At 37.7% G+C, this 12,303-nt stretch overlaps 1 protein-coding gene across 1 annotated transcript in view; it reads right to left on the reverse strand.

Annotated features, from left to right (window-relative positions):
• Nucleotides 1-12,303, reverse strand: part of ATP8A1 (ATPase phospholipid transporting 8A1) — a 238,288-nt gene that overhangs the window by 160,537 nt on the left and 65,448 nt on the right. Inside the window, exons 8-12 of the mRNA XM_065907244.1 lie at nucleotides 10,079-10,148; nucleotides 8,419-8,546; nucleotides 4,519-4,630; nucleotides 3,200-3,365; nucleotides 1,830-1,967 (exon numbers count right to left, since the gene is read on the reverse strand). Of these exons, the coding sequence (XP_065763316.1) occupies nucleotides 1,830-1,967; nucleotides 3,200-3,365; nucleotides 4,519-4,630; nucleotides 8,419-8,546; nucleotides 10,079-10,148 (614 nt within the window). The remainder of the gene's footprint in view (nucleotides 1-1,829; nucleotides 1,968-3,199; nucleotides 3,366-4,518; nucleotides 4,631-8,418; nucleotides 8,547-10,078; nucleotides 10,149-12,303) is intronic.

Below are 12,303 nucleotides of genomic sequence, written 5' to 3' on the forward strand. Positions count from 1 at the left end.
CTATAAGGGTTAAATTAGATAATGGAGGCAAGGTGCCTCCTCTAGTGTCTGACACGATGCTTTATGTGAGCTAAAATAGCAGTAACTAAACACTGCTCAAATAACTAAGACTTTAAATCCCTGAAAAAATTACCAAAGCAATTCCATCCTGTTTTACTGCCTTGACCAAGTCTCCTCTTACATTGTATTCACTTGAAAATAAAGCAGATACAAGCCAGGGTTTACCGATTCACATGTCAAGTGAAAGGACCAAATCTGATCTTCCCTACATCTGTACTTCAGGCTAATCAACATCAGTTCTGGAATAGGCACCTCGTTTAAAGAAGGATAGTAAACAAATGGGCAATGTTTAGAGAGTGGTGACCACATCAGGGACTGAGATGGAAATCGTCTCAAATGAAGAACTGGAAGGAGGCAGAGAATATTTAGTTGGGGGGTGGGGACGATAGAATAGGCATGGTAGCCAAGTTCAGATATTTTGTAAGGCTGTCATCTGCAAACGAGATTAGCCGTTTTCATAAAAGATCTATTGGGATGAACCAGAAGAAAAGGAAGCAGTTACTTATCATCTCATTTCTATCCAAGGAAGAAGCTGCTTGGTAAGAGACTATCAGGAATGTCAGAAAAGTCTCTGTATATCAGAAAAGCAGTTGAAAAACATAAGCCTTCTAGGTACATACTAAAATTATGTAATTATTTGAAACAAATATTACTTTTGAAAACCCAAATTAAAAAAAAGTGACCAGTTATTTGATTTTCATGATGAGCTAGTTAATTGTTTCTATATGTGGAAAACCTTCAACAAGTTTTAATTGTACTTATACAAACTTTATTATATAATTTTTTCAGCAACAAGTTGAGCTATGCCTCCAACTCATTTCAGATTTCTACATTAAACTGATCTTTTACCAATGAATTAGAGATGAAAGGTTAAAGCGGATCATTCACCAATGGAAAGACAATGAACAGTTGCAAAAGCAGCATATTTTAAATATCCTAATATTGTTCATATTGAAAGACTTTCAAACGATTGAAAAATCAAAAGATACTAAAATTTCTCAAAATAAAAAGTTACACTTTCTGGCAGATGATGTTTAAAGACTTAATTTACATAAATTTATTAATTATAACTGGTGAAAATAACTGAAATTTAGTTGGAGAAGAGTAACATTTTATAAACAAAATACTTAGGAAACAGATGCCCAAAACACTTCCCTAAGATTAGAAAAAAATAAGAAAAAAAATTAAGACTACAAATTCAAGCACAGCTGAAACTGTTTTTAGTGTGGAAAAATACACTACAAAGATGAATAAAACATGACAGACAACTGGCCGCTGTGAGAAGCTAATCACAGCATCATGTCTATAGCGCTCGACTGTTTATAAAGTTGTCTGCTATGTCACAAGAGTCCCTTGATCTATATAAATATTGTGAGATGCAAGTAAAGCTTGTTTTATTATTCCCATGTGATTGGCCAAGAAAGCAAGTCTCAAAGAGGTCAAGCAGCTTGGCAAAGTTCACACGGCTAGTGTACTACAGAATTAGAACTAAAATCTAGTATCTTAACTCTAAATCCAACCACAGACCTATCTTCCCGAGCGTGTCTGGTCTGTAAACTTGTGTGATTCTGACGTGAGAGACTTTGTCACAATTTTCACACGTCAAACGAAATTTGCTATTGTTAGATTATAATTAGCCTTCAAAATATTTTGAAATGTAGTCAATTAAAAGTAAGGTATAATTAAGATTTTTTTTTGAAAGATCAAAAGACCCTATCAAGAAAAAAAAGACAAAATGTATGTTAAGCATAATGAAGAACAATAGCCACTCATATTTACCCAATTTATGAAGTATGCCTGGGTAAATTTCACCACTTCTAATGTCACCAGCAAGCTGATAGGAATGAGGTTATTGAAAAGGATGATGAAGGTCAAGAAATTCAGTCCAAAATTATTAGCACCACCATCTATTGGGGGAGGTAGAAAAAAGGTCATTTACAGTTTTATATTTTGTTTGTATTATCCAGAATTTTAGCATAATAAGAATTTTTCATGTTATATATCTAGAAAGTTGGAGAGGAATACCGTGATAACATATTCATATTATCAAATACAGTCTTCAAGATGGAATAGCATTATTTATATTCAAGATGTTGTGAACCCTATTAAGAACTGCATAATGGTACTAAAAAGAGAAAGTGTTACCAAATATTTCAAACTCATTCCAAACATGAAGTTTAGAGGTATTAGGGACATAGAAGTTTAGAGATATTAGTTGAGGTAGAAGCTCAACAGGGTAGAACAAATTTTTGAAAAGCATTTCTAACTTGAAAGATGTGTCAAAAGCAAACAAACAAAATAATAGTAGCAAAACCAACCCAAATAGCAAAAACAGTGTAGGTCTGAACCCTACGTAAATTATATTCTTATCCTTTAATAATGTAAATAAAACAGTTATCCCAGATAAATTGTAAAGTATACGAACAAACAAAATGATGGTAGTCTTAGCAGTTCTAACATTGAAATAGCAAACCAATGACTTATTAAAAATCAAGACCCTTGAAATAACTACAAAGCTAAATCAATATAATAAAGAAAAAAAAACAGAAAAAAATCTCTTTTGACATAAAATTTTACTCGAATCTGCTTACACACTCTCGGAATTAAGTATTTATTGGTTAAGTGCTCACCAAAAGGAAATGTAAACTTATTTCCCAGAAATATTCAGTAAAAAGATAAATGCTAGAAAAGGAAACTATTTAATAGTAGTTTCCCTAAAGAAAGATGATTATCAACACAGAACTCACTGCAATTATGAGTTCAAATGAAAGTACATTAAACATTTAAAAACATGTAAAATTCTTTTTGATGATTTAAATATACTCAATCTGCTTTCTTTACCAGATAGCTATATAACCACTTGTGTTAAAAATAAAAGAAATCAATAAATTTAAAATAACATTACTAATATAACTATTTTGGAGTAACCACTATATTTTTAACGATTCTGAAATTTTAGAGATTGTAACATTTTACTTAACTTTTACTGGAAAGTGCACCGAAAAATAAAGATTAAATGTTCTGCTATCTTGGCAACAAAGTTTTCTTTTTAGAAACAGGAAATTCCAATATCAGTTGTGAAACAAATTCATGTTTTCATGAAAGAAAAAATAAGTACAATAAGCACTTCGATGCTCACAGTTTAGATTGAGATACCAGTCCCTTCCAGAATGCCTTCGATTCCAAATGGCCGAGCCCACGGAACAGACAAGAGACATGGCAATCAAAATACAAAATAAAATCAAAATCTGCACATTTGTAATCCTTTCGACATTTGAGAGTTTAAGTGGCGGACTTGTCGAATTCTGTAAAGGGAAAACAAAGATAAGTAGTAATGAATGTGTACAAATAATCTAGTAATGTGTATTTAGTATTTTGGTGAGCATGACAAAGTCACAACTCAAAGTCTACATACGATCCAACACAAAATAATCAGATGCAACAAGCTGTCAAAAGTTAACCACCTCTCTTCCTCCACCACGTCACACAGTCCTTTTTCTATGACATAAAACAACAAGAAAGAAGAGAAGGGAATAACACGCCTTTTGAAGACACAGCTTTCGCATTGTGGCAGGTAAGACGCAACAATGCATCAGTTGACGACCTAAGCAAACGGTAGACGAAGACGTCTAGCATCTCAGCTCCCAGAGAGAGGCAGAGAAGGTGACCTGTGAACCATAGCCAGAGATGTGGAAATCCCAAACTATGAAGACACTGTGGTTTGCAGGTTTTTTACGGTATTTAGTCATTGTTTTAGCACAGTAGGAATCGAGGCAGTGCTGGCTATGAAGAATCACTAACTGCAGTCCTGTTTGCCTGTGGATAACATTTTTACGCCTTTACAAGGAACAGAGTTACCAGCCCTCAAAGCAGATTTTCATTGAGCATCTTAAGACTGAATTTCCCACACCCATGTAACCACTGAACACTCACGGTGTCTCAATGCAGAGAAGGAGCACCCACGGGTCTGTGTAAACATTTTAAGTGCCAGGATTAAAGCGGATTAAAACTGGTGTCACATAGCAATGCTGTGAAAAAACAGTCAACATCTGACTCACGAGTTTTTCTTTCAGTTCTATTTAAAAAAATAAATTCTAAAATTTGATCATTGTCATAAAATTATAAGATAAAACGCTTTAATGCAGAGCACTCATCATTAAACAGACACCTTTTGCCGATCACTGCAATTGTTAGTAAACCCTGCCAATGGACCGGTATGCAAAATCATTAGGTGTTCATGCACTGGCGATCTCTGGTGGAACTTTCTAGCGTTCTTGCATGGAGTCAGCCATTTCACAGCCCCACCCACTGAAGAAGGAGATCTGGATGCAGAGTGTAGGGCTCAGGGGTCTGTAACAGATGGTCCGCTCTATTTATCAGGACTGCAGCAAGGAGGGCTACAGGCAGTAATGCTGCAAACACCCAGGTCCCTAAGGTTTTCACAGACAGAAGCCTCACCTGCATCAGCTTGGTGTCATGTCCAGTGTAGACGACTATCCCGTGAACCCACTGTGTATTTCTCAGCTGGGCACCTCGCAGAAGAATCTGGTCTGCTCCCAGGGGGGCAGTGCTGTGACAGATTATGCTGACATTAGAAATGACATTCCCCCAAGTGCTGAAGAACCTACAGCCACTACACAGCCCTGAGAAGGCTTCTGCTATGACAGTCACCCTTCTCATGTTTAATTTATGGAACAGAAGCAATTTTCCTACAATAAGAATAATTTTCTTACAAAAGGATAGCTGGAGGGAAGCACTTCAGTTACCTCCAAACCAGGTACTTCCTACAACTTCATTATCCAAGATAGCAGGCAACAGCATGGAATTCAGAGGCTCATTCTCAAGCCTGTTGAAGACTTTTCCTGGTTTAGCAAGTCCATTTAGGTTTCTGAGATATTTAGGAGTGGTAAGATTAGGGGATCTGTTTCCCTTTGCTCACCTTCCTTCAAGTTAAAAATAGCTTTGCGCAAAATAAAGGTACAAAAAAAATACACAAGGTAAGAAAATGCATGGATCTCATCGGATACTTTGTGTTGCCATCCATACCGTCCCAGAGATTAAGTTTGTATTAAAATCTCTAGACCATTCGTTTATGTATTTGAAGATCAGTTTTCTGAGAACTGTGAACACATTTTCAATAAATGGTAGCATCTAAAAGTCTTAAACAGTCCTTTGAAACGACAGCAAATTGAGATTCTTCATTCCATAGGAGTTAAGCCACATTTTTTTTTTTTGTGAATAAGGGTCAAGCTGGGTCTTTTGTGGGTTTTTTGCAAGGCTACCCACCATGGTAAGTTGTCGGTTAATACAGCCTCTCACAGAGCTATCACAAGGTACAAGCTATCACAGATACAGTGGGATTCTTAATGGAATCACACTGCATAAAATTTAATGACTCAAAGGTTCCTATGCTGAGTAAAAAAAATCAAAAAAGGTCAAATGTAATGAAAAATTCATTAAAAAAAAAAAAACTTCCAGAAGAAAGAGGAAAAGTCTCCAAGTAATTGTCTCTAGAAACAGAATCTGTTTGTCAGAGAAACAAAAGACTGAAGCTTTCATTTCTGGTGAGATTTTATAATCCAGTAGGGGATCCAGTTGTAGTTTGGGGCTGGGACTTTCTTTTAGGAGCTACACAAATGTCACTGGCTCAGTTGAAATCAACCCAGATAGGTGGGTAATAACAACCCCTGAAGCCATCTACTTAAGTGAGTACATCCTGAGGAATCTGTATTCCAATTTAAGAAAAGAACACAGCAACTATAACTCTCATTCCTTAGGCAAAACAACATGCCTTCCAGACCCATTTCAAAGTTTGGGGTGCACTTCAGAGGTGGGCGGGGCCTTCAGGCAGGTCTCCATGCAGCTCCTGGGAAGCTGCTAGATTATGCGCTAGGGCACATAAATGCCAGCTGCTTCTCACGTACCTAGAGGTATGACCTAGCAACTGTCAGCTCAGCATCTGTGGCATAGATTGACTGGAATGAGGCAAACTCTTCAAAAGCAAAATCTACTTCTCAGTTACAAGGACTCAACAAGAATTAGTTACTAGTTTTCATCAGAATTGGAATTCTGAAGTTCTAGCAATAGACAATGACCTTTATCCTTAATACGGTCAAAGTATATTCATTCCAAACCAAAGGGGCTCTGAGAGCACTAGGCAATTACTGTAAAAGTCAAATGTGCTACAAACACAAAGATATTGAAAATCTATGTCCACATGTCATGTAAACTGAAGCATATTATATAAATTCTATCTGCACCCCAAATCTTGGCACCATCATATGAAGTTTCTCCTTCCCTGTATGCATTTGCTTGGAATCGATCTGCTGGGGAACAGATAAGAAATGGAAGCTGGCCAGTTAGGGACCTCAGACTACAGAAACTTTACTTGCATAAATGGCCAAATCTATCAATAGTCTGTAACCAAATGTTCATGGAAAGATCACTCTGTGAAAAGTTTAGAACAATATATAATTACTTCAAAACTTACAGGAAGACTGGTGGATCTGTTCAGGGTATTCACGTGTGCTTTATATTTCAAATACTGTAATACTGGAACTACAAAATCCTGAAAGGACTGATAATCTCTCCGGCTGGCGGGGTGAGCTAGAGCATTGAGCGACGTTCAGGCGGCCACTACAAATGCCTACTAGAAAGGAAGGGAGTCAGAGGGGACCCCACCCTTCCTGCTAAATTCTGCACCATGTCTTTGCTCCCCTTCGTAACAAAACTCCTTGAAAAAGTTGTCTATTTTTTAACTCCTTTAACTCTCATCAGGATCTACCAGTCCTAATAGAGCTCAAAGATTTTCACTTGCTAAATCCAAATGCAGGCTCTCAGACTCACTGCACTTGATTTCATTGTCTTCAGTCCCATCTGCCTGGATATGGGCTTCTTCACTCTCCTGGTTTCTGTGCTACCGATCTGATCACAGTCTGTTATGCCAGTTCTTTCTCTCAAGTCTCAATGCTGTCCTAAGACGGCCCTCTCCACGTTCCTAACTGTACCCGTTCATCCTCGGTGATTTCTTCCAATCCCACGGCTTTAAATATCTATGCCAAATATTCTTAGGTTTATCTCATGAATCTGGACCTCTATCCCAAATTTCAGGCATATGTGTTTTAACTGCCTCCTGCTATCTGTTTGGACATTACCAACTTTTAAAGTCCACAACCACACAGCTGATACTGGCCCTCAAAAAAGTGCCAGCTGATCCTCATTTCACTCAGAATAACACCCTTACAGTGACATACAAAGCCTAGTATGACCTGGCCCACTATTACCTCCCAGTTCTTCTACTGCCCTCTTCCCCAATCATTCCACTCCAACCACACTGGCATCAATGACATACCATAATCACTCCAGGAACTTGCCCTCTTTCCAATGATGTAACCATGCAGCTGGTAATTTGTACTGTCTATTCCTTCTGTCTAGAATCATCTGCCTTCAGATAGCCAAATACTGACTTCCTCATCTCCTAACACTTTGCCCCAGGGTTGCCTTCTCAATGAAGCAATATTTGCCTCCCTGCAGCCAGATTAACTAAAAGTGATTCCCTCCCAAGAACTCCCAATCGCTCTTATCCTGGGTTACTTTTTCAAAAGCATTTATCATTTCTAACAAAGTATCACTTTCTAACATACCACTTTCTAACATAACATTTTATCACTTTCTAACATTCTAACATAATTTTCTTGTCATTTTATTGTTGGTCTGTTCGTCCTTCTCTTACTGCAAGAAAGTTGTTTCTCAAGGTCAGGCAGATTTGTCTGCTTTTTCCATCGCGTCTCCTTAAAATCTGCACCTGGCCTGGCCTCCTGGGTCCAGGGTGACTGGATGAGGGAAGAGGCAGGAGGAGACAGGAGGGGAAAAGAAGGGGATGGAGAAGGGCGGGAAGCAGGCATGAAGGTGACTACAGATCAAATTGCCTAGAAGGGGGCATATGCAGTTACACAGAGAAGGCAAGAAACTGTCCCCACAATGAACCTCTGTGGGTAGAGTCTGGGCTCCTTGAGGCATCAGAGATTACAGGAAAGGACCCAGGTCATAGAGAATGACAGCTACGTCTGTAAGTATTCCGGCCAGAGAGGAAACCACTAAACAACGTGCCAGAAGCCTGGCATATCCAGGAAAATATCCGGCTCCTCGCTGACAGGAGCCCTGGGAAGCCTTCAGCTATGTGAGGTGTACGGGGTTAGGAGCACTCTCACCAAAGAACTCTGGGTGGAAGTAACACAAGAATGCTTAGGAAGGAGAGCTTGACTTATCAAACGCAGAGAATAAGAAAATATCTACCGAGGTCAGTAATACCCCACAACAGAGTGACTTGCGTGTTTCTATGGAGACCAATTTACATACCTGTGTCCATCGAGCCTTATGTTTCCAACAAAATCATAGAGATGTCTGTTTGGACTTTCACACTCAATTCTGCCAGACAGTCTCATCAAACTGTCAATGTCTTTTATATCTGATGTTGCTGGTAAGCCCTGTTTAGAAATTTTTAAATTAGCATAGAGTATATTAAATAAGTTGTATGCGGGAGGGAGCAGGGAATTCTGAATTCATCCACACCTTAAAATCTAAGAGATCCCACTATTTTAGAACAATTATTCCCCCCCCCCCACTTCGTCAGATCAAAACTAGCAGATATCTTCCTCTCAACTTGCATGTAGACTTTTTTTGAACGTAGGTATTTAGAACAGGGCAGATTTTGCGAAAATTCTAAAATATCTTAAAGAGATTATAAACTAGTCTGCAAGGATATTTTGAATTAAAGTCTTCAAAGAACTGTTTGCTTCCAAAAATAAGATATTTAGCATTATGCAGTCTAAATCTGTCTGCTGAATCTCAGAAAGGGAATGTAAAACAACCAGAATCTATGCCAAGAGAGTAGCTATGTCTTTAGTCTTCCAGGCCACGGAGACGGAGAGCTCCTCACAGTTTCTCCGGCCGTCCACCAAGAGCCGGCTCTCTGAGCGCCTTCACTGCCCGTGGCAGGCTGAGTCCAGGTACTGGGATGACCTCTGCTTCCACCACAGCCCAGCCTTCTCACATGTCATTTTCACCATTTGTCTAGCACCCAAGAGGATTCTTTCTTTAATGTCCCTTTTAAAACTTTAAAAACTTTACAGTGACTCTCTATTAGGAAGGGTATGAGAAATAAACACAGAAACCTAACCAATTCTCTGAGATGAGGGAGCCTTGAGGCATCTTTTACATGTGGCAAAGCCAAATAATATGGGCCAGGTGAAGGGGAAAAATAAACAAGCTGACACATGTAACAGCACTTAGAACTACTAGTATTATCATCAGAGTAATGGCTTTTACATAAAATATTAAAAATATTACAAAATCGTCCCTATCTGATGAATCATATTTAATCAGGCAAGTAAAACTGAATTTTCCGTAACATTTAACTCTTCCACTTTATAAAACCACTTCATTGTGGTTCAATGAGGAAAGACTTGCCAGTGAACAGAACTGCCTCAACTCAAGACAATAATATTAAGAAATAAAGCTATAGGGGTTCAAAACAAAACTCAAAAATGTTTCATTTTTGCATGAGAATTATTTTGAGCTAAAGGCAGTGGAGATCCTGAGGGTTCAAGGGAAACTACCGTCCGTCCCTTAACTATCTAGAAGAACTTAAATTACGGGTTTTTCCCAGAGAAGAGTTATTGCCAGAGATGAACTTTATTTAAAGTGGGCCCATCCATCTGGCAGGGCACACATCTAATTACCAAACATCTGCTCTTCTTATCATCCTGTAAATGACCCCCAGGTCTTCCCATTCCTTAGCTCAGATCCGCATTGCTGTCTTTGAGGCTCTCATGTATGCGGGATTCCATTATGTATGAAATTAAATTTGATTTTTCTCCTGTTAATAGGTCTCATGTCAATTTCACTCTTAGACCAGCCAGAAGAACCTAGAAGAGTAAAGTTTTCCTCCTCTCCAAAAAAGTTCTCAATTCCATGTAAGGGAACAGTAATAATTCCACAAACCTATATTTGATCTTACCTGTCTAATTTTCAGGTTTGTTTCACCATCTAAGTTGGATGTTTCAATGTAGCACATGGCCTGGGGCTCACTGTTTTTTTTAAATGGAAAAGCATAAAGATTTAGTTGGGGAAGGAAACCATAACAATAACTTATTTAAAATGCTTAGACTCACTGAAGCCTTTCATTCTAAACAAAGGTTTAGTTACTTAGTTTCTTGACGTCTTTCATTCTAACCACAAAATGCTGCCAGGCAGAACCCATGCATGACAACCCATGGATCAGATGTTCAGCCAGAGGACCCCAAAGCAATATCCTGACAACAATTGGTACTGACCTTCAAGATCATGTAAATAATTAGATTTGTCACCCTATGCTTAAATCTTTCTTCATATAGACACAACACAGACTGTATCTGAAATGTAAAGCAGCTTTGTGTCATATCTTTAGCTCAGAAATACCAAGTGAGATCTCATGCTCATAGCCCACATGTAAATTAAGAGATGGATTAGAAAATTCCAGATTGTTGCTTCTATAAACTTGCATTTGCATGTTTGGATTGTATTATACTACATCTTTAGAAAAGGTGAATAAGCTTATGTGGACCATCATATTTAAATTTTAAGGTTACTTTAAAAAACTGTACGAACATATTTTACAATGAAAGTGGATATACACTTTCTTTCCCTTATTTTCCCTGGTCTGTTTCTGAGAGCTGCTTCAGAGATTAGTGAGGCAGCAAAAAATCAGCCACCTGAACCTAGAAGGTTCACTCCATGGGTCCCCACGAGAGTGTTTTAGGCAAGTTCGGTGTGCGGTGGCTGGTGTTAAGGCCCCCTGTCCTCTGGTGTTGCCACAGGTACACTCCCCTAGCGTCCTGTAATCTGCCCCTTCAAGTGCTAATTTTACTTGCTCAGCAACTACATGAGGGTGAGCCTGCAGCCCCATTGTATGATCTGATCCTCAACTATAAGGAAAAACATTTTGAAGTTGCATCAAACTTAACAGCATTTGCTTATATGAAAAGCCAATCAATTATCATCATATAATAACTATGAATGTAATTTCTGATAAGTATGTATACTCAGAGAAATTTCTAAGTCACAAACACCTGGAATTTTCTAATCAACTTCCAATTTGTACATGTGTAAAGCAGAAGATTCTGACTTTCAGACATGAGCACATGGCTTAGTTTTATGGCTTGAAGACTTGTGAAAAGTACTGAAATTCGTGGTCATTAATCAAATATTTTACAGATTCATTTTAAAGTAAACTTGCAAGTCCTTTAATTTCTCTATGGGCTTTGCTTTTCTTCCATAAAGGCTGATACTTTTTTCCCAAACTGGACAAGTTTTTCAATATCTATATTTTCACTTTATCAATTAAGGTTTTTTATTTTTTATTACTGTCACAATAGTAATATAGTTCTATCAATTACCCCCAATTTGTAATTTACTTATGTATATATTCAAAATAAAAATGGTTTATAAAATTTTATAAAACATATCTTCTGATAATACAGAAGGATGACAAATGCTAAATGACCATTGTCAATTCCATATTTTAACAGTGAAAAGCAATAAACTTCTACTGATCATTATAGCCAAGGCCATTCTCAGATCAAATGAGAATAATGGTCTTATCTTTTTTTTATCCCATAAAACAACTTTTCTAGAACCTTAAATGGCAAGTAAGTTAGAAAGTTAAATGCCTGGTTTCTCTTTGAAATGGGGTAAATAAAACATATATCCAAATTCAGAACATTCTCAATCTCTTAAAACAACTGTTTTTGCAGGAGTTCTTGGCAATGTTATGAAAAGGCAGCAAGAAGTCTCAGATAAGGAATCATGCTAGATAATAATTATTTCAGCAAATTATGATGACATTCAAAACCCAAACTACCGAAAGGCAAAGCAGGCTTTTAGATTAGTTAGTGGAAAGACGAAACAAGATGCGTATCACAAGACAGACACTTGGAGACAGCTGAAGTTGAGCAGAGTAACGTGCATGTTGTCACTAGTTACAAGTGGGATAAATACTGATCCCAAAGCATGCAGCATCAACTGTACAACATCCAGCTTTGTGCAGGGGGTCCTCTGTAAGCCCTACAAGCCCAAACTATAGCCACAACTGCTATGGGATTCTACTGAACTTGTAGAAAATTTCAAATATATGACAAATGTTTAAAATTATAAAAATTTCTCAATAACAGTTTTTCATGTAAATCTTAACATTGTTCAGAACAG

This window comes from Muntiacus reevesi, chromosome 16 (assembly GCF_963930625.1).
Source record: "Muntiacus reevesi chromosome 16, mMunRee1.1, whole genome shotgun sequence".
NCBI lineage: Eukaryota > Metazoa > Chordata > Mammalia > Artiodactyla > Cervidae > Muntiacus > Muntiacus reevesi.